This window comes from Brachyhypopomus gauderio, chromosome 7 (assembly GCF_052324685.1).
Source record: "Brachyhypopomus gauderio isolate BG-103 chromosome 7, BGAUD_0.2, whole genome shotgun sequence".
NCBI lineage: Eukaryota > Metazoa > Chordata > Actinopteri > Gymnotiformes > Hypopomidae > Brachyhypopomus > Brachyhypopomus gauderio.
The window spans coordinates 14,044,300-14,071,621 of NC_135217.1; the positions used below are offsets into that span (position 1 = coordinate 14,044,300).

The 27,322-nt window shown below is 42.6% G+C and overlaps 2 protein-coding genes across 8 annotated transcripts in view; both read left to right on the forward strand.

The window, feature by feature from the left end:
- sipa1 (signal-induced proliferation-associated 1) overlaps positions 1-18,853 on the forward strand; it is a 55,632-nt gene extending 36,779 nt beyond the window's left edge. For 3 of the 6 annotated variants that reach the window (XM_077011952.1, XM_077011953.1, XM_077011951.1), the window contains exons 10-16: positions 785-1,168; positions 2,118-2,250; positions 4,522-4,645; positions 9,382-9,480; positions 9,978-10,068; positions 10,977-11,055; positions 14,397-18,853. In XM_077011952.1, coding sequence (XP_076868067.1) covers positions 785-1,168; positions 2,118-2,250; positions 4,522-4,645; positions 9,382-9,480; positions 9,978-10,068; positions 10,977-11,055; positions 14,397-14,540 — 1,054 coding nt within the window. In that variant the 3' untranslated portion in view covers positions 14,541-18,853. Of the gene's footprint in view, positions 1-784; positions 1,169-2,117; positions 2,251-4,521; positions 4,646-9,381; positions 9,481-9,977; positions 10,069-10,976; positions 11,056-11,160; positions 11,414-14,396 lie in introns of all 6 variants that reach the window. The other 3 variants (XR_013132323.1, XR_013132321.1, XR_013132322.1) reach the window with 3 other exon arrangements.
- A 1,851-nt stretch (positions 18,854-20,704) lies between these two features.
- LOC143518986 (sodium/potassium/calcium exchanger 3) overlaps positions 20,705-27,322 on the forward strand; it is a 60,355-nt gene continuing 53,737 nt past the window's right edge. For both annotated transcript variants that reach the window (XR_013132324.1, XM_077011954.1), the window contains exons 1-2: positions 20,705-21,269; positions 25,225-25,335. Coding sequence is in view for 1 of the 2 variants with exons in the window: in XM_077011954.1 (XP_076868069.1) it covers positions 21,161-21,269; positions 25,225-25,335 (220 nt within the window). In the remaining variant the exon portion in view is untranslated. The remainder of the gene's footprint in view (positions 21,270-25,224; positions 25,336-27,322) is intronic.

Sequence of the window (27,322 nt, forward strand, 5' to 3'; positions counted from 1 at the left end):
GAACAGATGGAGGAAGACTACTCAGAGGACGAGAGGAGCCAGGGGTCAGATCTCATTCTGTTGTTAATGACATGTTTCAACCGACGTTCCACCAGCTGGACAACCACCAATCAATTCTACTAATGACGCCTAACAATGTCCACCAAGCCCCACCACACACACACACACACACACGCACGTGCGCGCGCGCACACACACACACACACACACACACACACACACACACACACACACACACACCACCAGCAACACCCACACATGGACCCACACAAAGAAAGAAAGAGATGCAGTAAAATTCTTTCTGTTGTCAGGCAGGTGGAAAGACCTAATGCAGCCCTCTTGATACAGGGTTTGTGAATGACTGAACCTGATGAAATGGTGGCATTGAGGATAAATATAGCCACTCTCCCCCAGCCACAGAGACTACTTCATTATGGTGGATAAATGTACAAATATTGAGTTTTCAACCCGTTGAATGTTTGAGCTGCAATCAACGCACACACCTCTTCTTCTTAAACAATGCACTTCCTGTTTCAGCTTGTAATTCTAGATAAAATACAGAAGCTTTTATTTTCAGATTCCCTTTTATAGTATCAGTGCAATTTATTTTGAGTTACTTCTCTAACCGAATTTTTGTGCCATAGCTGTTTTCCTCATGAAATGTAAATGTAAATTCTACTCAAACAAATGATCTGTTCTTGTATGATATTGGGTTCCTTTTTGTGACTTCCGTTAGTCCCCTCACGTTTTTTTCTGATGTGTGTATGCCTCTCTGCGCATACAGGAGCTTCTCTGAGCTCTACCAAAAGTCCATCCAGGATGCGGAGAGCAAGTCCGGAGAGGGCCAGACGGGGGAGGCCTGGGTTCTGGGAGAGGTAGAGGAAGAGGACGACGAAGGCAGAGAGGAGGCGCCGGAGCAGAAGCAGGAACAGGTCGATGTGGAGGAGTCCATCAGTGAGGAGCTGCCAGAAGACAGAGATGAGGTGGAGAGCAGAGGTCCAGACGATGGGGACAGCAGCTGTCTTCTCTCCCTGCCCACCCTGCCTCTCCACCGGGCGTCTTCGCTGCAGGACAGCCCCCAGCCCCAGGGCCTAGAGATCACTGCCTCCTGTCTCACACGCAGCTACTCACTGGAGAGACACCCGCACTACCAGAACATCTGTGATGGGTATGTCCACACGCAGAACTGCTGATTCACATATAACTATTCCTGGATCAAATCAAAGGAATTTTCCAACAGTGTTTGCAGAGCCAGACTCAAAAGGATGCTTAGATGGCCGAATGCGTAATGCTTAAGCAAGAAAGTATTTTCCACTGAATACCTTTCTAGCACAGCACCTTAAACTAGGTTTAAACTAGGTCTCGAAAAACCAGTCCCTGTGCACAAAAATAGCCCATTTCCTCCGCACAGTGAGTACACAGCAAGGGTTCCAGTACGCTGGCCTTTTAGCTGAACTTCTAAAGCGATTGGCTCTGACTCCACCGAAGGCAAGCAGAAGCAGAGCTCGCCTCCATCCCACACAGGATGTAAGTGTTGGGCCCTTCCTCCCAGCAGAGTACGCCTCCTCCCAACCCGCCCGTTTACAGAGCAGCACCGGTCCGAGCGCTTGCCACACCCTCTCCAGTACCCGCCGCAGGGGAAATGCGCTCGATGAGACGTTAGTGTGTTTTCCGCTGCGAGCCTTGTGTGCGTACGGGTGCCACGCAGAGATTACCCAACTGCTCGCCCCGACCCCTTCATTCCTGGACCCTGACAGTCCTGCACGGCTCTCGTCTTCCACGCCAGATTAACTGTCATATATTAGCAGATATGGCATCAGGGTGATTATGTGGCTGTGCAGTTTATATGTAACAGTTTCTAGAAAGTGACAGCCTGTTTGAACTTAATAATGTTCTCTGTCTGCTCTGGCCACAGCATAAATGTTTACAACTCCTCTTAGGATGTTCAGATTTGAATTAACAAGGTTGAACTTAAATGTAACCTTGGTTTTCTTTTCTTTTTTACGGTATGTATGATGGTGTGTGTGTGTGTGTGTGTGTGTGTGTGTGTGTGTGTGTGTGTGTGTGTGTGTGTGTGTGTGTGTGTGTGTGTGTGTGTGTGTGTGTGTGTGTGTCAGTCATGTGTATGATAATGTTGGGCTAAAGGTGAACAAGCATCATATATATGAGGATATTGGAGAGCAGATGGATGCAACCCCTGACCTTATACTGGCAGTCAAACCTAAAGTGCATGTGGAGGAAGAGCGACAGGTTAGAACACACACACACACACACACATATACATGTGCACACATACACACACACATGTGCATATACACAGTTTGGAATGGTGTTTCATTCAGATAAAATGGATCTGCATATTCTTTTGGAATTTGCATACTCTTAACTGCATAATCCAAAGGGAATACATATTGCATATTCAACTTTTGTATAGCAATTGTTAAGCTGAGGACTAACCGCATTTTCCAAGTAATCTACCATTAACCTCCACTTTTACAGCATAAAGCTCAGTAATTATGGCGAGCCATGTTAAGCCAATATTTAAAGCATTGCTCCACATTTTGAGTTGTATGAAATACACAGCCGATGGTCCTTTATGATAAGAGCGTTCTACCTGCGCTGTTCCACCTCCCACACATGGGCCCTTGAATAGACCACGTCACACAACTATATTTGAGAGGCAAGTCGGTCAAGACCACAAACTTTTCAAAGTGTTTTTAACCACCTGAACAAACACTCTCCCCCTCTCTCCTCATCAACCAGTGTTCTCCTTATCCCACTCCCCCTCTCTCCTCATCAACCAGTGTTCTCCTTATCCCACTCCCCCTCTCTCCTCATCAACCAGTGTTCTCCTTATCCCACTCCCCCTCTCTCCTCATCAACCAGTGTTCTCCTTATCCCACTCCCACTCTCTCCTCATCAACCAGTGTTCTCCTTATCCCACTCCCCCTCTCTCCTCATCAACCAGTGTTCTCCTTATCCCACTCCCCCTTTCTCCTCATCAACCAGTGTTCTCCTTATCCCACTCCCCCTCTCTCCTCATCAACCAGTGTTCTCCTTATCCCACTCCCCCTCTCTCCTCATCAACCAGTGTTCTCCTTATCCCACTCCCCCTCTCTCCTCATCAACCAGTGTTCTCCTTATCCCACTCCCCCTCTCTCCTCATCAACCAGTGTTCTCCTTATCCCACTCCCACTCTCTCCTCATCAACCAGTGTTCTCCTTATCCCACTCCCCCTCTCTCCTCATCAACCAGTGTTCTCCTTATCCCACTCCCCCTCTCTCCTCATCAACCAGTGTTCTCCTTATCCCACTCCCACTCTCTCCTCATCAACCAGTGTTCTCCTTATCCCACTCCCCCTCTCTCCTCATCAACCAGTGTTCTCCTTATCCCACTCCCCCTTTCTCCTCATCAACCAGTGTTCTCCTTATCCCACTCCCCCTCTCTCCTCATCAACCAGTGTTCTCCTTATCCCACTCCCCCTCTCTCCTCATCAACCAGTGTTCTCCTTATCCCACTCCCCCTCTCTCCTCATCAACCAGTGTTCTCCTTATCCCACTCCCCCTCTCTCCTCATCAACCAGTGTTCTCCTTATCCCACTCCCACTCTCTCCTCATCAACCAGTGTTCTCCTTATCCCACTCCCCCTCTCTCCTCATCAACCAGTGTTCTCCTTATCCCACTCCCCCTCTCTCCTCATCAACCAGTGTTCTCCTTATCCCACTCCCACTCTCTCCTCATCAACCAGTGTTCTCCTTATCCCACTCCCCCTCTCTCCTCATCAACCAGTGTTCTCCTTATCCCACTCCCCCTTTCTCCTCATCAACCAGTGTTCTCCTTATCCCACTCCCCCTCTCTCCTCATCAACCAGTGTTCTCCTTATCCCACTCCCCCTCTCTCCTCATCAACCAGTGTTCTCCTTATCCCACTCCCCCTCTCTCCTCATCAACCAGTGTTCTCCTTATCCCACTCCCCCTCTCTCCTCATCAACCAGTGTTCTCCTTATCCCACTCCCACTCTCTCCTCATCAACCAGTGTTCTCCTTATCCCACTCCCACTCTCTCCTCATCAACCAGTGTTCTCCTTATCCCACTCCCCCTCTCTCCTCATCAACCAGTGTTCTCCTTATCCCACTCCCCCTCTCTCCTCATCAACCAGTGTTCTCCTTATCCCACTCCCCCTTTCTCCTCATCAACCAGTGTTCTCCTTATCCCACTCCCCCTCTCTCCTCATCAACCAGTGTTCTCCTTATCCCACTCCCACTCTCTCCTCATCAACCAGTGTTCTCCCTGTCCCACTCCCACTCCACCATTTGGTTTCATTGCCCACCCCATAATCATCGAGCCTCCTCCCTCTCTCTCTCTCTCTCTCTCTCTCTCTCTCTCTCTCTCTCTCTCACTCTCCTTCTCTTTCTTGTCTTATCCCTCTTTCCTCTCTGTGTGACCCACCAGCCAAACCTAAATTAGTCAGCATTTAGCATCTTGAATGCATGACAGTTAAGTCTCCTGGTTTCTCTCTCTAGATGGGAGTGGATGAAGGGGCGGAGGACAGGCCATCGGGGAGCGAGGTGCCCCTTCGCTCTGTGTGCATGGAGAGAGCAGAGAGAAGCTCCAGGGCTCTGAGTCTTCATAACTCCATCACAAAGAGTGAGTGCTGCAGGAACCTGAATCATCTGCCCCCTACACACACTAAGGGCTGTGGGTTACTGGCAGAGGATTTGGTTTGCATCATTTTCATATTTATTTCTGGAACTTATTTTTTCTACCCTTATCTCAACTTTGCCTTTGGTAATAATTGTTCAGTTACGTCTTAAAGCTTTATTACAACAAACAAGTAAGACGATGTATAAAAAATGTTAAAGTGAAATGGCCAAGGTGGTTTGAACTTGAACTGCAGAAAGTCACCAGCTGAACAGAACTTTTGATGTCAGAGTTGAAGCCTGGTTCTGTTTCCACAGGGGATTTTGACATTGTCAAACCAATGGGCCTTTATAAAATTTTATGAAGAGCAGTTTCAGCCTAAGATTCTGTTCCTGGGATGAACAGCAGTAGTGTTGTGTGCGTGTGTGGACAATAGCACCAGCCTTTGTTAATTGCTGTAAATGGAGACTCGTCCTCTGCAGACTGTGTCTTTTTAAGCCCCAGTAGCAGCCCATAGCAGGACCAGAACAATGCCAGCCACCCCCCTCCATGTCATCACTAGCATAATTGAACCCAATTTTTTTCTCTTTGTGCCTTCAGGAGCTACACACGCCCTCTTTCCCCAAATCCACCATATTATCCTCTCCAAAATTATCCTCTCATATCATCCCTCCCTCATACTCTCCCCATCCCTCCCCCTTTGTCCTCTTCTCTTTCATCTTGGCTTCCCTCCATCCCTGTTTCGTTTGCCTGGAGTTGTCCCCTGCTGCTCCTCCTCTTACCCCCCATTTTATACCCAAAACCAAGACAGGACAGATGGGGGCTGGGCTGGAGCTGGGTGCGGTATGGGGGCGAGGGTGTTATCCTCCCCTAATCGAGAGACTCTCTCTGGGCCATCTGCTCTCTTCCTGGCCCTTGTCTTGTTGGGAGGATGCTCCTCTCTAGGCACCTTTTATGGGACTGTGTGCATAGCCTCTCAGTAAATTCTCAGGGCTTTTGTTAGGATGAGTGTTTGGGACAGAGGCCACTTCTCTCCTACTATTGTGTTTTCTGCAATTGCTGCTACACATACAATGTTCAAGCACCCCCTGGTGGATGTGTTTGGTCATTGAGTGTGCAGTTACAGACTGTAGATCCAATGCCATCTGACAAGACACCGTCTATTCCACTGATGTTGTGTTGCTGAACCACTGCATGTTTAAGACAACTGCTGACCAGCTATTACCAGGATGAAGGACGATTCTCAACACAACAGTGACACTGACATGGTAGAGGGGTGTTATACTGTATTAGACACAGCAGTGACACTGACATGGTAGTGGGGTGTTATACTGTATTAGACACAGCAGTGACACTGACATGGTAGAGGGGTGTTATACTGTATTAGACACAGCAGTGACACTGACATGGTAGTGGGGTGTTATACTGTATTAGACACAGCAGTGACACTGACATGGTAGTGGGGTGTTATACTGTATTAGACACAGCAGTGACACTGACATGGTAGTGGGGTGTTATACTGTATTAGACACAGCAGTGACACTGACATGGTAGTGGGGTGTTATACTGGATTAGACACAGCAGTGACACTGACATGGTAGTGGGGTGTTATACTGGATTAGACACAGCAGTGACACTGACATGGTAGTGGGGTGTTATACTGTATTAGACACAGCAGTGACACTGACATGGTAGTGGGGTGTTATACTTTATTAGACACAGCAGTGACACTCACATGGTAGTGGGATGTTATACTGTATTAGACACAGCAGTGACACTGACATGGTAGTGGGGTGTTATACTTTATTAGACACAGCAGTGACACTGACATGGTAGTGGGGTGTTATACTGTATTAGACACAGCAGTGACACTGACATGGTAGTGGGGTGTTATACTGTATTAGACACAGCAGTGACACTGACATGGTAGTGGGGTGTTATACTGTATTAGACACAGCAGTGACACTGACATGGTAGTGGGGTGTTATACTGGATTAGACACAGCAGTGACACTGACATGGTAGTGGGGTGTTATACTGTATTAGACTATTAGACACAGCAGTGACACTGACATGGTAGTGGGGTGTTATACTGTATTAGACACAGCAGTGACACTGACATGGTAGTGGGGTGTTATACTGGATTAGACACAGCAGTGACACTGACATGGTAGAGGGGTGTTATACTGGATTAGACACAGCAGTGACACTGACATGGTTGAGGGGTGTTATACTGGATTAGACACAGCAGTGACACTGACATGGTAGAGGGGTGTTATACTGTATTAGACACAGCAGTGACACTGACATGGTAGTGGGGTGTTATACTGTATTAGACACAACAGTGACACTGACATGGTAGTGGGGTGTTATACTGTATTAGACACAGCAGTGACACTGGCATGGTAGTGGGGTGTTATACTGTATTAGACACAGCAGTGACACTGACATGATAGAGGGGTGTTATACTGTATTAGACACAGCAGTGACACTGACATGGTAGTGGGGTGTTATACTGTATTAGACACAGCAGTGACACTGACATGGTAGAGGGGTGTTATACTGTATTAGACACAGCAGTGACACTGACATGGTAGTGGGGTGTTATACTGTATTAGACACAGCAGTGACACTGACATGGTAGTGGGGTGTTATACTGTATTAGACACAGCAGTGACACTGACATGGTAGTGGGGTGTTATACTGGATTAGACACAGCAGTGACACTGACATGGTAGTGGGGTGTTATACTGTATTAGACACAGAAGTGACACTGACATGGTAGTGGGGTGTTATACTGTATTAGACACAGCAGTGACACTGACATGGTAGTGGGGTGTTATACTGTATTAGACACAACAGTGACACTGACATGGTAGTGGGGTGTTATACTGGATTAGACACAGCAGTGACACTCACATGGTAGTGGGGTGTTATACTGTATTAGACACAACAGTGACACTGACATGGTAGTGGGGTGTTATACTGGATTAGACACAGCAGTGACACTCACATGGTAGTGGGGTGTTATACTGTATTAGACACAGCAGTGACACTGACATGGTAGTGGGGTGTTATACTGTATTAGACACAGCAGTAACACTGACATGGTAGTGGGGTGTTATACTGTATTAGACACAACAGTGACACTGACATGGTAGTGGGGTGTTATACTGGATTAGACACAGCAGTGACACTGACATGGTAGTGGGGTGTTATACTGTATTAGACACAACAGTGACACTGACATGGTAGTGGGGTGTTATACTGGATTAGACACAGCAGTGACACTCACATGGTAGTGGGGTGTTATACTGTATTAGACACAGCAGTGACACTGACATGGTAGTGGGGTGTTATACTGTATTAGACACAGCAGTGACACTGACATGGTAGTGGGGTGTTATACTGTATTAGACACAGCAGTGACACTGACATGGTAGTGGGGTGTTATACTGTATTAGACACAGCAGTGACACTGACATGGTAGTGGGGTGTTATACTGTATTAAACACAGCAGTGACACTCACATGGTAGTGGGGTGTTATACTGTATTAGACACAGCAGTGACACTGACATGGTAGTGGGGTGTTATACTGTATTAGACACAGCAGTAACACTGACATGGTAGTGGGGTGTTATACTGTATTAGACACAGCAGTGACACTGACATGGTAGTGGGGTGTTATACTGTATTAGACACAACAGTGACACTGACATGGTAGTGGGGTGTTATATTGTATTAGACACAGCAGTGACACTGACATGGTAGTGGGGTGTTATACTGTATTAGACATAGCAGTGACACTCACATGGTAGTGGGGTGTTATACTGTATTAGACACAACAGTGACACTCACATGGTAGTGGGGTGTTATACTACCATGCAGTTTTTCAGTATTACAGTGGTACGTGAAGGTCACTGCAGAGTTGACCGTGGTCTGTTTCCGGATGGCAGTAGTCAGAGACTTACAGTCTTACAGTCAGAGACTGAAACTAAAAGAAAATTTGGAGGGCAGGTTCCTGTGTGCATGGCAACCAATACAATATTATAGCCTCTTCCTTTACCCTTAACAGGGCTTGCAAAATAAAGAAACATATTTATTCTTCCACAATTCTTAAACCTCCTACACAGTATTCGTCCTTCCTACTCCTTCCTAAGACTTGACCTCTAAAATTTGGTGACATTAGCATTTTGGGGGGAATTACACCTATGTGGCATGACTCAAAACCCTCAAAAGGTAATACATGGACGCTTGACTTACATGATATTGTCCCATACTCACATTATATTTGAATCTACAATTTAATGTGTATGATGTGCAGTGGTGGACAGTAACAAAGTAAATGTAATCCCTTACTGTACTTAAGTACATGTTTAGTGTTTTTTACTTTACTGTACTGGAGTAATGTTTTACCTTGGTGTCTGTACTTTTATTCAAACACGTGGTTTGTGTACTTCGTCCATCACTGATGATGTGGAAGCTGTTGGTCTAGAGGTTCTCTTGAACCTCTCTCTCTAGAGGTTGCTGAACGTAAAGAATGAGACTGAGAAAAGAAGAAAGAGAAAGAGAAAAGGGAGATTTTTTTATGGCAAACATTTAGATGATTTGTTTAAAATATATTAAATTATTTTTACAGAAATGGAAAGCCATTTTTTAGGAGCTCTAAATCATTGTTGTGTTATAGCGTGGTGTGTTTACTTGTTGTTTGGGTGTTGAGGGATGGATTTCTTGTCTTTCAGTTCTTTCAGAAACCACAGATTCATCAGAGGAGGAGTGGCAGTCTATTTCTGACCTCGCCACAGCTTGCAGGAGTATTCTAGAAGCCCTGTCACGAGAAGGTGCAGAATTTTAAATGTACACAAGGAGCAAAAAATGCTGTCATAAGGCATATGTGACTAGTCCCAGACAAGGGTAGCACATTCTGAACTGATCAATCCTAACTATAAAAAGATTAAAATTAAGCAAGCTCTAAACTGTACTGGAACCACCTGAACTGAACATCAAACTTAGACTGAGCCAGACAAAACATGTTTCTCTCTGATTGACCCAATGTAGTGAACAGCACATACTTACAAGCCTAAAAATGGCAACGGTGGCTCATATGCATGCATACCTGAGTGCATATATATTAATGAAACATAATGGGTCCCTCTTGCTGAGCTGAAAAGCATTTGGGGGAGAGAGAGGGTTGAAATAATTGTCAAAGGTTAGCACCTCACTCTCTTGAACACACAAGGAGCATTTATCTTTTCCCAATTGCAAGTGTTTGTTTGGTCCCTGCGGGGACCAACCTGATGGGCCTGGGTGAGTAAAGCAACAAAATGCTGTGTTTCAGACCGGAAGGCGGCGGACGGGATCCAGGCAGGGGCAGACGCAGTGACCTTACCGGGCCAGACGGACGCCAAGTTGAAAGACTTTAAAGACAGGTGAACAAGGCCTGTGTGTCGCACGCTGCACTCCCATGATTGAATAATTGTATATTACTGTAACTCATTGACATTGCCTGCATTCTACGAGTAGAAGGTTATGAGGTTAAAATGCAGAATATTAGTGTTAATTTGAGGGTATTTATACCAGTTGAACCATGTAGGAATCATTGTCTATTCACCCACATCACTTTTCTTTTGTTGACCCAGTGATGCTTTCAGACAAGCCAGAAACACATGTGGAGTCTGCACATTGCAGAAATTCACAGTTGTGGTCATCTGTAATTTATCTGTTTCAAACTTGAAAGAAGCCCATTTACTCTTTGCCTTTCTAGCAGGCAATTAGTGACTTTTAGCCTTTTGTACTTACAAAGTGGTATTTTTCAATGGGCATTTCTCCACATCACTCTGACTCACACACCCTCTACCTCTCTGTCTGCCTCTCTCTATAGAGAGGAAAATATCTCACTCTCTCTAACTTAATCTATTCACATAGACAGGACAACACATGACAGCAAAACACTGCTCTGTACAGCAAGAATTTATGCAGAATCCACATTATGGTTGGCTAGTGACTATCACAAGCATTTATGCTCTTCCTGCTCTCTGGCTTTCGATTCTTTAACGGTCTCTCACATTGCTTTAGTCAGCCTGATAGCATCTCTCTCCATCTCCCTCTGCCTATCCCACTGGGCCAGTCTTTTATCTCTGTGTCTCCCTCTAATTGATTTACTCAGTGGCCTGCACTGTATTATGCCCCCATGTTTGATGTTTCTTCACTTGCTCCAGCATAGGCATAGATCAGTCAGTATGAAATGCTGACATAAAATCTCTCCCTCCCTCCCTCCATCCATCCATCTTTCTCTCCTCCTCTTCCTACCTTCCCTCTCTGTCTTTCCCTCTCTCAGTGACTCCCCCAGTCACCTGGAGGAGAAGGTGTCCCAGTTGGAGGCCATGCTAAAACGGCTACAAGATGACCTCCAAAAGGTACTTCCTCTTACGCTTGCAAGTTCCAGTGGAGCCCCAGAATCCCTTCCCCTACCCTCAACTGTACTGCCCATAGAGTGACCCTTGACACCCTTCCCCACACAGATCCCATCCCCATCCCTCACTGTGTCCATCTAACTGCCCCACCCAACCCCCACCCTCAGCCACCCCAGAACCAAACCTGACCACTTCTTCCCGGAGCCAATCAGACAGAGGGATTGTAGCCGTAGGGCGGGACAAGCAAAAGAAACCTGTCTTGTCATTGGGCAGGGCGAACAGAGGAGATGAGAAGATATCTGGAGGGACACTGGGCATCCATGCTCACTCTCTCTACACTAAGCGACCAATGGCAGTCGAGGCAAGTACAGCATGAGATTTTTCCTCCGTCGAGCCAAAACCGAATAAAACAACCCAGAACCAATCCAATAACTCATTTTCAATTCTCAACCTGCCAGAGTAAAAATGGGCTTCTGCGGGACCCATGGGAGGTGTCCTAACATGCAGTGAGATGATGCGTGAGACATGAATTAAACAGCGTCATTAGTCCATGTCATCAATCCACACTGGGATGAGCAATCTCTCAAATCCCCCAAATTTTAAGATTATAACCAGACTGTTTTTTGTAAACCAAGCACCAAATAGGATTTAATTGTCTGATCTAATTCAGTGATCTGCCTGTTGCAATTGGTATCCCCCAGAAAAGCATTGTTGAGAAGAAGAGAGAGAATAGAGAGGAGTGGAGGAGAGCTTGTTTTCTCTGAAGGAGAATGAAGAAGGGAATAAGAGAGCTGTGCAGAGAAGGAGAAACCATGTTTTGAGGCTGACAGATCTTGGACATCACCTCAGCATATAATTAAGTAGAAACCTCACACTCAATTGACTTCACAGGTCATGGTGATTCCAGGCTTCTCTAGGAGTGCTTTCAGAGCCCCTCTTACATGAGGATGGCCTGCAAAAATGACTGTAATATCTGTGGAATGGAGTACAAATTATATTATCTCAACTGAAGATGAGCGACATCTTCCAGTCAGGGTCCGATCTAACCCTTTGGCTTAAAGCACTGTGGCTTAAAGCACATAAGCACTGTTTTCTTTTCTTGATATGTGCCTATGTAACCCTCTTGATTTTTCAGTCACACTCATCATTAACCCAGTGTTATCATCAGTCTATAGAAAGGCATGTGATCCCATGTGGACCAAACAATCTGAAAACAAGGGATCAACACTAGCCACAGTTCTAGTGATGTTGTCACATTCATGTTTTAGAAAGACTTGATTTGTCTGTGTCTGTAAGAAAGTGAGCATGATTACATTTATAGAGTATAGTTGTAGATTAGACTGCATAGAATGAATTGGATTGGATACATTAACTTACAAATCAGTAGTATAGTTGTTTTTTTCTATAACTTTGCTCTATCACAATTATTGATTTATCAGTATTATAAAAGAGGTTTAAGAGCTAAATATTAAATTTTCATAGACTAGTATAGCATGACAAAGCTATGTCCTCCACTAATTTGAGCATATTATAATAATGTAGATGAATAAGGACTGTTTAGGCCTTTCATGTGATTGATGATAATGCTACATAACATACCCCTGTAGGATAATACGTATGACAAGATGTACATAAATGTAGATAAACAGAGAATGACAGCTTTGAAAGGCATCCTTACAGCACTCATCAGAGCTTAAAACTCATTAACTGTTCTGGTTTGTTAAAGCATTCATTTGCTTTCGGGTTTCACAAGCATAAATGTTTTTAGGCCATCTTCTCTTGAATGCTTCACGTAGCTGTCATTGCCTTTTTATGTACGTTGGATGATGTTGCACTTAGCGTGCTTCACTCCGGCTTCATCTCACCTCACCTTAATTAATATTACCTAACTGAAAAATAACGTCTTCATTTCTTAACATCAGTCCTGATGGCAGAGTTGATGTGGTTGTAGAATAGAGTTTGTTCAAGCCATACAAAACTGCTGTGTGCAGTTGAACTCTCGCTTCCGTTACCCTCTGTGGCCGTTCTGCCTTTACCATCCAGTCTTTTCCTTTTCTTTCATTTCATTGGCGCTGGATATTTTCTGCCCTTAGCAGCTAGTGGATGGAATACATTCCTCTGATCCCAAACACAACAAATGGTGAAGTAAACACTAAATCTTAAGCCAGACAACTGGTTAAGGGCATGAAATAACTTGTGCTTCCTGTTAGAGATGGTAAGAAAAATGTGACAGGAAAAAAATACACTTTATAATATTTTTTCTTTAATTCGCTCAATAAGATTATTTATATTTATGTTGTTTTTTGCATTATAAAGCATTATGATTGGAGCAAGAAATGAAAGATGCCCTTAAGACCTGTGCATGCTAAGAATATTTATCTTGAATATTGTATAATATTTATTTGCTGTATGGCTTTCTTGGTTTTTCAAATTTCTTGAATATTACTAAATTGATTGTCTCAGTAAAATAACATTTCTCCTTTATTATTGAAACTGATAGTGGTTGTTCACCAGAAAGCTTGCACCAAAATGAGCTAAATATTAATATTCATATATCTTAGGGTATGTAAATGAAGAGCTGGAGAGTCAACTGTGGATAACTTTTCTGTCCATCTTCTGACACTTCATCATTGTGTGAGCCTCTGTCTTTCTCAGCAAATGTGAAAGACAAAAGGTTCCTCACAAATCAAACGTACTTTAAAGTGTGTATGTGTGTGTTTTGAGGGGGTAGCCATGTGTGATTGTTTCTAACGATTGTTTCCACATGGCTGTTCTTAGGAACAAGCTGTGTCCAGTTCTTTGTCATCATGCAAACTCTAAAATGTCTAGTCAAGTCAAGCTCTAAAATGTTCAGTTGGACTGTGTGTGGTACATTATTCAGTTTCAGAAGTCTTGGAGCTCTAGAATTTTCAAATCTTTCGGCATGGTTGTTTGGCATGGTTGTAGAATTTTGGCTGAATTGAGTCTAACTTTGTATAGTCCTGTTAGATGGTTTTAGTTTATGTCTAGGTGTATAAGCCTGAAGTAAACTCAAATCAAACCATTTTTTATTTGCATGTAGTTTGTTTAGACAAGGTACTGGCTACTAACTCTTTAATAACTGGGTCATTTGTTCAAATATCCTTTCAGAGGAAAAATATGACTTTGGATTCATCTGTATTAAAACTAAGATTTATCTCTATGTCTAACTGTAGTCATCCAATAGGCCCAATTCTCCTGATGCTGACCAACCACCATCTAATGCAGCTCTTTCCCCTCCCAACATATCCCAGCACAATCCCTCCCTGAGCCCCAAGGGGGCGCCCTGATGGTCAGTTGTGTTGTGTGTGCCGCTCCCCTGGCAGGAGAAGGAGGACAAGGCGGTGCTGCAGGCAGAGGTGCAGAGTCTGAGGCAGAACAATCAGAGGCTGCAGGAGGAGTCGCAGAGCACCGTGGCACGCCTCATCAAGGTCACCGAGCTGCTGTGCAACGTCAACAAGCCCTGCTAGCAGAGTGTGGCCCACGCTCAGGGACCACTGAAGATTAGTGCAAACGTTAGCACGTCCTGCTGGCATAGGGGTCCAGACCCAGGCCCTATTCATAGTCTTAGGGAGACTACTAAGGAATGATACAAATGTTATCAGGACATCTGAAAGATAAGTATAGACTCAAAACTTTGAATGTGCTTGATGCTTGATCCCTGCTTCGAAAATGGGCCATCCATTTCAATTGCAAGAATTAATTAAACGTTAACAACTCCTACCAAATAAAGCTAGGCTTGAAGTTAAGACATACAATAGCATGTGCTCTAAGATCTCAAGATTGATAGGCCTGTATTTTGGTAACAAATAAAGCCAGCCTAGAGGAAGACATACCATATGGTGTATGGCATATATGTTTAAATGTCCAGTCAGCAAAGTAAGTTTAGCTGTATTGACACTGACCCAGAGAACATAATGAACATTCATTACATAAATTAATAGTAGCCACAGAACCTGTACATTTACATTACAGTCTGTAATCCATTGTACAGCTGTACTGAAATTCTAAATTCTTTGCTAGGCTTTGGTCGCACTCATATGGTGTTTCATAACCAAGGGTAATACCTGAGAAACTTGATCATATTGTTAGGCCTTTCAGGTTCTTCAAGAACCAGCAGATATCCACCTTATGGCCTTCTGGTCATATGTAGACACAGACACAGTAAGGGACAGTGGAATAATATGACCGTAAGCCACCATAGACTTGTGTATTCACTGCACACACGTTTTACTGTAAACTGGATCAGACCTTCTAAAATCATGTTCTCTCCCCCAAAATGTGATTCTTTATTTTAAGACCTCAACATAGGTTTTTTTCTTTGCTCTCGTTAAATCTTCACACGTCAATAATGTTCAAAGGCATCATTGTGACGATCCAGTACATTGTTGTGAGATAGAAGTCATATTGTTATGGTGCTGAACAGATCTGTTGAGACAGATTTCCAACTGGTTCTGTCCTACAGGTTAGCCACATGTCCATCCCTTAATACACTCTCCTATTCAGCATTAGGTCAGTTCTAGCCACTTAGAAAACTTGGGAAGTTAAGGTGGTGGGCTCATGTAATATGTGGGGTATTTTTACTTAGCATATGTATTTTTATTTGTCTGGCTGACTGTAGATCATTTTGTATCTCCCTATATTTAAATGGAGGCAAAGCAGCAGTGGCAGGAATAAATGCTAACAACAGGAAGGTCAGGACTGCACGATCAATACTGAAGACTGAGCTCGTTCAGTATCATCTTACTGAACTCAGGCAGCTGCTAATTTAGACAGGTTTCATGTGTGGTGTTTAGTTAAAACACCCTCTCTGCAGTATTCTCTCTCCTTCTCCTCTTCTTCCATATCTCCTTCTTATATATGCAAGCTTTCCCATCTGAGGTCGGCTTTGTGGTGTTTCTGGATGTTAGCGGATGGACACTGCAGTGCCCCTCTCAGTTACAGAAAATATTAAAAAGTAAGCAGAGGTCATGTGACATGAGTATCTATGGACATGAATGACCAAGGTCGGATTGACAAGCCAGCCTGGTACCTTCTCCTACATCTGTCATTGACAAAGACTGGACTTTATGCAAGCCTCAAAATGAAGGACAAAAATTCACTGGCCTTTTTTTGGTGTGTAAGATAATGTGAAGGTTTTCTGAAAGCAGTTTGAAAACAAAAGATGTAAATACATAAAAAAAAATCCAGGAGAGTAAATTTGTACTTGCTTATTGGGACACACCTTCTGTGGCTGGGATGAAAAGACTCCACCTGCTGGTTACGTAGGCAACTGCATCACTCCTTATTGCAGGTGTAATGACTTGAAATAGACTGGATTCCTGCATCTAATGACAAGACTGAGCCGTTTTTTTTTCTTTTTCCTTTCTTCTTTTCTTTTTTTTTTGAGGATAAACGTCGAGTGGTTTGCTGTATGTGAAGGCATTTAATAAGTGGTGATGTATGATATGGTATTTGCTTCTCTCAAAGCAGGTTTCAATAAGTGACTGCTGGTTGATGAGGTCAGCTCCTCCACTCCAGCCTTCTGTATGTGGTGTGTATTTCTCACATTGGAACTGACTCTATGACTGGGGCATTGCACATGTATAAAATCATTCCTTCCTATCTCTGAATCTTATATATTAAAGTATTCTCACCACTTACCTCACGTCAGATCCACTGATGGTGACATCACGATGTGATGTAAAAAAGGCAAAAAATAGGTGGGAGTGGGGGGAGGTGTCTTTCCTCTACAGAATTGAACTTTTGCCTCGTCACTAGTGCATACTGTCCACTGCAAGACACATATGCACCCTGAATTAAACTTGACTAAGGCACAGACACACATGCAAAGAGATGCCAATCAAAATGTTGAAGAACCTGGTCAATTATGCTGTATGTTGTACATAATGTTTTATCCTCATAATTTTTATTTTATAGTCACTGTGATAAGCTGGTACCAGCAGATTGTCATATATGAAGATAAAAATATAACTATGTCTATGTGAAGATGTACAGCCAAAACAGTTCAGTGTTATATTCCCCCTAAAACCTGCACTCCACAGCTGGACCAAAACAAATCTAGACTCCAGAATCCAAGCATTGTCAGCCAAATGTCATTAGAGTTCTAGAACTCTAATATCAGATCGTTAATAGTTTAGGTTTGTTTGTGTAAAATGTGGAGTCCAGGCTTAATATCAAATGTTGCAACAGGCAGGAACACAAATGTGCTCAGGCAAGTTTGATGCAAGAAGTCTTAAGTGATGCATTGTGGGATATATATTTAGCCAAATGGTAATGTAAAAGAACTCTTTCCCATTCTATTGTATGTCACATAGTTTGCAGAATGTAAGGGTTGTGAAGCTCCAGAATGCACCAAGCAACTACCAGCTTCTCTTATGTGTGTATGTATGTAAAAAAAAATGTAATAACTTATTAATCTTGCAAATGTGGATTTTATTGTTAGATGTCTTTCAACTAGAGGGGAGGGGATGCTAATTCATGAAATACTGACTGGGCAGGTATAAGGTTATCAATTTTTTTTCTATTTTTTTATTTTATTTTGTAAGACCAAACATAAAACTTAATAACTACACAATACAAAGGCAGTATTTGGTTTTAAGTACTAACAATATCAGCTGTTCTTATAAATGTTTTTCCCTCCAGGTTTTGTATACCATATGGTATGCCTTAACAGGGAAACTTTCTTGACAAAACTGGAAAATAGGATGAAGGGACTTTGGGACAGTAGGAAGGATAGGAATGCATCTGTTGTTAAAGATGGGTTTGTGGAATTTCATACTTTCCTGTTTAGAGTCACCATCAGGCCATCATATACCTTTTCCATGTCAAATTCTCCCATTTCCTCTCAAACAATGGCATCTTGCCTTTTATCAAAGTTAATATTTATGTTAAGGATGTAAGTCACATGGTCTTCAGGGGACCATGGCTCTTCAGTTTCAAAAGCAATCATTTTATGCACTTTAAGGGTCTCAAACATTGTCACCCAAAACATAGCATTTTCCATCATTGTGGAATCTCAGTGCTCTTAATAGTGTTCCCTAGCACTGTGGTGAAGGGACACACTCTCCATCCCATCACGTGCATCTGCAGAACCTTCAGGAACAATGACAGAGCGTTGGTGTAGCTATGGGACCGCATAATATGAACGCATTGGTCATCTAGCCCCTGTGTTAAAAACATCTGAGCAAAAGTCCTTTCTAGCATAAAATGGCACTCACATTTCATTGCTTTGGTTTATTTCAGCTTTGTTTTTTGTTTTGTTTTGTTTTTTTACTTTTCGATGACTGTATTTTACCCTGTAAGACCTTGTTCAGTAACTCATGCAGTAAGGTGAAGTGTGCTCACATTTTATCATAGACTGTAAAAATGCAATTTTCATTTATAAGAGCTGTAATTACTGGCTTCTTCCATTAAGTAGCACCATGCTATCACAAACCACTTCAAAAGAAGCATCCAGGAAGCGCATACATGCACAAAGTCTGTATGCTTAAACACACTCATACTCATACACATACACATACACACACATACACACACACACACACACACACACACACACACTCTATGCACATTGGCCTGTGGTCTGCACAGGGATTTTTATCCAGGACCAAAGGCAAGAGAATGTACAAAAGATTCAAAACACACAAAGTGGAAGTAAAGGGTCATCTGTGCTATCTGTGTTCCTTTATCCTCGTGAGTGGTATGGGCTAATGACTGAGTGTTGTTCAACTGTGAACCGGAGGGATACTGGCAATAAAAATAAAAAATGAACATGTATCTGTTTAAAAGCACAGACTGGACTGACATTTATCAATCACAACTTCACATAATGTTATTCAGATGATTATATGTTTTGCATAATGACAAGGGATTATATAATGACAAGAAGGATACAATTATATAGTGTAAGATATGGCAAAGCTAAGTTCACTTAACTAATCAATTTAAGACCCTCTGCATAGCCACCCTAGGTCTTTTCTCTGTATATTGACAGCTTCGAATGTTAATATTATGAGCAGTGATTCAAAAAGTTAAAATGTACTCCTGCAGCTGAAAGGGCCAGTAGGCTGTGCCCCAAAGTTGTGAGGAAAATGTGAAGGACCTTGATATTACACAGCAACATCCTGTCATGTATGCACGCACACTAAAACATGTTTGTAAATCAAACTGTTAAAGTCAGTGACCCATGTGAGGTGCTTTGTTTGGAAAATGATATTCAGTTATATAATTATTTTTTAATAGAACACAGTGTTGAATTTAATGGCTGTTGGAGATCAAACCTTGTCCTAAGCACTGCTCATTCATGTGTACTGAGTTGGAGTAGTCTAAGTAACAGAGCTATGAGTGGACAAGTATTTATCAGCGTTATACGCAAGCAGAACCCATGACGTGAAGATGATTAAACAAAGCTGACAGATATAAAACACACGCACATGCTCGCAATCACAGATGTGCACATGCACCCACACTCTCTTTCTGGTACTTGAAGGTTGAAGGTAGAAAATGACAAAATGCTTATAATCACTCAAATATCATTTCTCACATACACAAACACATACGTTAGTGTACACTCAAGTGCTCATATTCCGAGAAACTCTTTGAGGCAAAGTCCTAAACAAAACATCTGTCACTGCTTGCAGCCACATTCAGACCCACACAACTGATGACATCAAAATGGGACATAGATGGAGAAGACCAGAAAAAAAAGTACACACTTTTCAGAAATTCTAGTTTTCCCATTCTGATTTACCAAAAACCCAACAACAACAACAAAAATCCATCCAACATTACAAGCTAAGGATCAAGGGCTTAGTTACACACCTGCTCAAATACTCAGAAGGAGAGCCAAGACTGAGAATTAGGGCTTATACGCATTGAATATCACTATATATTTTTCTCTTTTGAGCATTGAATGCATCAAGTGAAATTCATTTTCCGAGCATCTCATCGTTCAGGAGAGCCATTCACAGCCAAGCAGATCAGCCGCGTGCAAACGTGCCGGCTGGATTATCTCAGAGCGAGAGCTTTGCTAAACAATGTTCACCCTGACACGCACTTTTTCGTTCTGGATGTGACACCTGTGGACGGCCAGTGACAATAAGACTCTGGTTTATGTCTTTATTTGGCTTTGCAGCATCTTTGAGAAGGTCCGCAGAAACATGGCTCAGTGGCTGGAGTCACCCATGTTCTCTAAACAGAGGACTGAGAGAGAACGCGGGTGAGAGAGTAAACACTCCAGTGATGTTTAGTGAGTGCGGAATGCTCAGTGATTCAAATGAATCGGGTTCTCTTTTATACTGTCCTCCGGATTCACTGTTCTTGCATTTCAAAGGATCTTTTGATGCATGAATTCACACAAGCTGTTATTAGAGGTAAGCTGACATACATGCTCCAAACTACACAACATCTTGCTCCACCCATACCAACATACTAATTTATTTTGAGTATTATTTTAAATAGTTAATAGCTCTGTCGCCGTCCAATAAATACCCTGCTACGTAGGGCTAGATCTTAATCTTCAAAAATGGCATGGCTGGACGGAGATCAGCTTTGGGAGTATTAATGATAGTGTGAACCTGTCGCCTCCTAGTGGTTTTGCTCATTCGTTGCTTACAACGTTAGACCACGACCACTGGCTCGACCCGACCCGTGAGTGGGAGTGGTGAGCGTGTGTGCATGTGTATGTGAGCGAAAATGAGAGAGAGCTTGCGCTGGGAGAGATAGAGTAGAGTAGAGTAGAGAGAGAGAGAGAGAGTCGTTTCTAACCCATGTCTTGACTAAGAAGCATGTGAGTAAATTTTGAACTCCCGTTTGTTGAATCGTGCGCTTGGTAACGGCTGTCGCTGAACCACTAGCCTATTCATCGCCCAGATCCTACTGTGCGAGCGATGCGTCGAAATAGTTTCAAACATTTCGATTTAAAATTGAGAAGGGATGTAGATATAGTTTAATTGCCCAAGAGCGCTACCAGATTAACTCAGAAGTTTAGTCCGTCTGAGTAGCAACCTCGGACCTTCAAACGGAGACGAATCTGGAGCTGGTGTCGGCAGATATGTTCTGACTGGGAGGCGATCAACATCGGGACGGGATGAAGTCGGTGATACGGACCAGAGGACGTCGTCCGTTCCAGCGGGTCTGCTGCTGTGGATTCGGACTACTCGCGGTCGTGTGGCTTGTACGGGTACAACACCTGACAGGTACGCACAAGGCACGAGGAACTACCACTTTATCAATCAGCTTGTTAGACACAAATGTGAATTGCTTATTAGTCTTGAAATCAGGAAGACAATAAACGTCCATGTTTCAAATACGACTACCTAACTGAAGAGCTTATGTAGCGTTTGGCCTGTAGCGTATTAGCTACTTTTTTTTACCCTGTTGGATTTTTGCGCAGCTCGCATAGTCTGTTTGGTTCATTTAGCCCAGTTAACAAACTATATTAAATAATAGACTAGCCTATACAATTTGTTACACAGCCTAAAGTAATATAATTGATTTTTGATTAGCAACAAATTGTTTATATGTATGCAGGATTTCCCCATATTTACTCCCAGTGTTTGCGAATGTTACACCTGCGTCACACCTCCAGCATCACTGCGCCGCTCGCTGCCTTTAGCGCGTTATCCTGGTGTAACCTCCGCTTCCCGCCAATCACCCCGCTCGTGCGCCTGTGCCCTACAGCCTTCTCATAGCACGCTTCATTTCCAATCAGTCATTTTGAAGAGAGAAAATATATGTCAGTGTCTGATTGGTGTGCCATGGTCAACGAGGTTAATTAGTGACAATTAAACGCAAATCTGCAACCAGAGAAAGCATACCGCCAATGACAAGACATACTGACTGAAATGTTAATTGTTGTTTGAATAGGATATTGCCAATCATCTTTTAGTGGAAGCGATAGCCTCATTGACCTCAGTTTGATATGGAAAAAGTGATTCAGTTGCTTGTTAGTGGGGAAAAGCCGTTGAAGAAAATCCCTGAGGCGAAATGGCGAGAAAATCACGGTTAGTACAAGGGATTAGGGGCCGTCTGAACTCCGGAGACCCTGAGCTCTTTTCTCACAGCTGCTCCAGGTAGGCAGGTCTATGATTGGTTCTTGTGAATTAGGAAACTACAAAGAACCTCAACAATAAAACCACAGGTGATCAGCTTATCTTTTAATTTTAAAACGTAGAAAATAAATAAATATGGATGGATGGAAGCAGGTTGTGTTGTCCACTCCTGTGTGTACCTGGGAGAAAGAAAGACATAAAGGGTCAGCTGTATTCAGATGGAAAAGTGTAATGACTTTTACTGTTATACAGTAGTATGTGAGCAAGTGGCTATCCTAGAGGTAATTATATGGATCAAACTTATTAGATTGATCTAGGACCATAATCTGAGTTTTATGGACACAACCTGTATAATGTATATCTATAAATAAATGGTTAATTTAAGGTGATGCAGATCCATACATCTATTGTACACAAGTTAATTATAGCTGGGTAGAATTATAGCCACGTACAGCACAGTGATGCTGGCAATCCTCCCTGCCGCCTCTGTTCTTCACATCCTGTCAGATAAGATTTTAAAAAACAATCCTGATGTGAATAGCTGCCATCTTACTTTGTCTTGAACATTTTTTGTGGGGGTTGGTCCACTTGGTAGTCAGTTCCACTAAGTGTTCCCCACTATTTACCTGTCTTGCCTTGGCAGGAAACAAGGGTTCAGAATAATTGCACACAACAAAGCAAATGGATAATGGATGCCTCAATGTTAATCCACCAACACAACAGGAAGAATCAACGGCTTTGTCTGGATGTCTCCTGAGTTTAAAATCTTCTGCTTTTCCATCTTTGCAGTTTCAAACACAAACTTTCTGTTGTGACAGCTGAAAGGGCTGCATCGCATTTGCAGCCTGGACAACAACTGTTCGTCTTCATTTTTTACATGTTCAGGTTGATCTTTCTGGGGCCACATAATATCCAGGTATTCTTTTCAACAAAGTGTGGAAATCTAGGTCAAAATTGGCTGGCCTCTGATCCAAAAGAAATGCCAAAAGTTGTCAGGTTTGGAAACACCATCATCAGAATTTTCAGCTATGACCATGTGAAATATTTAATGTAACTTTTTCATTAACAAGTCTTGAATGAATATCAATTTTAAGTGGCCAATAAGAAGATGAAGGGATTCTTCATACGTAAATGGCAGCACATGTAGGACCTTTCTTCAAGCATAAAGAACCTTAAATTGAGAACATTTTTATGCACATGCTTCTAAACGTCCTTAGAGGCTACAACAAATCTTTCTTCTAACTTGGAATTTCACTGGAAGTGGTTCTACATAAAATCATTAATCATCCACAGAACCACTACTCTACCCAACCACCCACTCATCGTTGAAGAACCTTTAAAGAGTGTATGCTTATTATGCATGTGTTGTGCACCGTGCAGTGTTGGCCCCATTGGCAGGGCTCATTTGACTTGCATATGGCCCAGGGCCACGCTTGCCTCACGCCTGCCACATGAAAGATGCCGCACGGTGCCATTCTTGGCCAGAGCTGACCACTGCCATCATCCTCTGCCCCTCACATGAGTTGACAGAAGTATATTAAAAAAAAGGAAAAGTGCGACCACCGGCTGCTACCTGATGATCATTAAACAGATATGAGTAAAAGAACAAACTGTTCCTATTCCCCTCCCCTCTGCCTCTGTCTGGTTCTGTCTAATGTGCCCCCCCGACTACCTTTCTAGCCATTTATCATAGTGTGTATCATTTTGCTAGTAATATACCTACCTTGCCACGGATGCACTCATCTCTGTGTGTGGCATGGGCTATGTTTCATTTTTATTTTCCCTCGTATGACAGTGGAAGAACTCTGTTGATTTTCTCCATATATAGCTCTGCAAAATGGAGGTCCAAATAAAGCCTGCCCAGCAAAGAGACAGAGACAGACATACGCACAGAAAGAGAGAGAGAGAGAGAGAGACAGACAGACATCCAGACAGACAGAGACAGACAGACAGAGTGAGAGAGAGAGATAAGGAACCAGGTTTTGATTGCTAGCTCATCGGGCAGATATTTGAGCAAAAATGTTGTGTATAGTGTAATAAACTTAAAGAAGAAGCCCAAAATGAATTACATATGCACTTTTATGTCTTCATTATCTTGATCCTGTTATGAGGTATTGATAAATGTTAACCTGACTACAAATATAAATCACTGGAAAGGCGTGCTAGGAAGTAAGTAGGAAAAATAGTTGATAAAATTGTTTTTTTGGTTCTCCGCCTGGGTTCATTTTATTCAACTGTGTCTCATTTGGTTTCTCGTTTAGTTCATGTATTTAAGCCCTGTGTTTTGTCTCGTTCTGTGCTGTTGTGTCTTGCTAGCTGTGTCTGCTTAAGCCTTGGTCTGCCCTGTATGGTATTGTTCTGTTTATTTCTAGTCTGAACTCCTGTGGTGTTTTGTATTGCATGTGTAGCCTATTTGTCTAAACAAGCTTTGGTTAGTTCTTGTCTTTTGTAGTTTTGTGTTTAATTGTAGTCATCTTTAACTGATGTTGTATTTCCAGTGTTTGCTCAGTTTGTCCATCCACATTGGTTATTGTTCTTTGTCTGACTGCTCTTCTGGTACAACCAAGGCCTGTCTTATGGACTCTGATAAAGGATTTGACCATAATAAATATCAATCCTCTCAGCAATTGCATCTGCCTCCTATTCACCCAACACCTAGGGCGCTACATTGAGAAACTAATTAGAACCTACGGACACTATGAAAATGTCTTGTCCATTTGAGCTTGATTACTCAAATTAGTTGTGGGATGAAATTACTATTCACAATTGATTTACCAAGTAGACTGACACATTTTTTGCAGAGCTCAGTAAATATGGAATTAAATATGTAGCACATAATTGTTTGTTAATATAGTAATTACATGTTATTGTTTGTTGTTTACACATAGTAATAGTCTGTCCTTAGTTATCTTATAGTATTTGCTGTCGCTAGCATGACCTGTAAAAAATGTAGGCTTGTTACATTTTTTTTGTGTTGCATATCTGATTTTTTACCAGTGTGTCAGTGTATCTGTGCTTTATAAAATAAATACATGTGTTTCACTCGCTGTATATTTGTTGTCGCACAGACCCAGTCTCTCCTCTCTTGTCCATCTAACAGAGACAGAGGTTTCAGCATCTGAGCCAGCTGAAGATGTTCACCCGGCATGGTCCAGACGCAAGCTGATGCAGGAAGGAATTGAAAACCACACTCTAGAACCTCCCAGAGCAGGTGAGAAAACCACGTGCTCAGGTTACATTCACAGGGGTTCCTCGGGTTATGTCTGTCCCGAGTTACGATGTTTTGTGGTTACGACACATCTCCCATTTACTGTATAGTGCCTTGTTTCGACTTAAACGTTGTAACGCGAACTTCGTGTTTGGTGTGCGCAGCGGAAGAATACATGGTTACGTGGTTCAGGACCGAGGAGGACAGTGTCATCCCAGTCGCATTGTACGCCATTTTAGCTTGCTTATAAGTGCTTACAGGATGTTATTTACGTACAGTATGTTCCGACTTACACCGAAAATCAGTTTACGACGCGATGTAGGAACGGATCAGTGTCGTAAGTCGAGGACCCCTTGTACGTAAATTGGTCTACACAAGACAAACCTTGCAGGGGACCGGAGAAAACAGTTTAAGGAAATGTGCTTTGCCTGTCATGATTTGTGCCTATAAACATGCTGTTTGTGCGTCTAGGTGTGTATTGAAGTGTGGGTTTGTGTGTGCATACTGTGTATGCCAGCATCAATGCGAGGCAAACAGTAGTCGAATGGAACCTTTAAATTTATTAACTCAGTAAAGTAAACCTGGCTTCTTTACAAGGGAAAACTTTCTGAAGTGGCTGAAAGAGCTTGCCAGACATGTGGAGTGGGAGAGAAAAAAACAGTAAGTAAACAGAATCAGGGATGAAGAAGGTGATTTATATATATATATATTTATATATACACAGACACACAAATGTATATTCATATACAAATGTATATATGTATCTTCACACACACACAAGTTTCCAGAAATGACAGCATCAGTATCAGTTGAGGCAAGGGCAATCCTAGTAACAACAAAAATACTGTACTGTTCCCACAATGAATGAGGAAGCTTATAAAGAACTGATCTACACTCTTGACTTTAGAAACCTATGCAATAAATGTTTGTGAACTTTTACTGGTTCCATCTCCTTAAACTTCAGAAGAAGTTTCCTTGCACAGCCGATGAAGGCTCTCTATCCAAGATGTCCTGTTTCTTTGGAAATCTTGTTTCCTTCACTGCAAGTCTTACTACCTGTCTTTTACTACAGTTCACTGCAGTTCTTCATCGCTACTTGATTATCTGCCTGAATCTGGAGGTCCCACAGGACCTCAGCCGTGTCTCTATCACTCTGTGGCTCCTTCCATTTGGGCTTGAGGGTGTCCAGTATATTCCTGTATATGATCCCAGCCACTTGGTTGTGTCTCTCAGTGTATGCTTCTGTGTCATCCTCTTACATCTGACAGATAGGTGCTGCATTGTCTCAGAGGTTTCTTTGTACAGTCTGCATCTTCTCTAGTGTGATACACCCTTGCTTGGATTGTTGTAGTGTTTATTGCTGGACCTTGTGCTTCTATGATTAGTGACTCTATCTATCAGGTCTATCTGACCTGTTTATTTAGCAATTAATAAACTCAAAATAGATAAAATAATAATAACAATCAGAAATGGCATCAGTAAACCAAGGCTTAAAAAACTATAAGTGCAAATAATATTGTAAATGACTCTTGTTATTCCCTGTGCTTTGGCACTGTTCAGTGGGAGTTTGTCCTGCTTCGCAAACGTTTCTGCCAGTTGTGTGGGACCTTTCTTTTTGTCTTCGGTTTTCTTTATAAACTCTTCATGTTGTTTATGGTGGTATTTCGCTAAATGCTTGATTGGATTGGTTGTATTAAAAGTTCTTACAGTTTTACCACCACGCTTGACCTTACTGTGGCATAGGTTGCACTCTACTTCTTCGTCTTTGTCGTACTTTAAGGTTAAAATAATCCCACACAACTGACATTTTTACAGATAACTTCAAATTTACATGGCTGTCTTAATGGTTAGGAGATGCCACTGAGCTAAATTGGGGATGCTATGCTCGGTTGCTGAAGGTGTGCTGTAAAATGCAGACCGGATTTTACTCTCACTGGCGAAAACAGCAAAAACTGGAATGGATTATCTAAATGGGTGTGCTGGACAACCT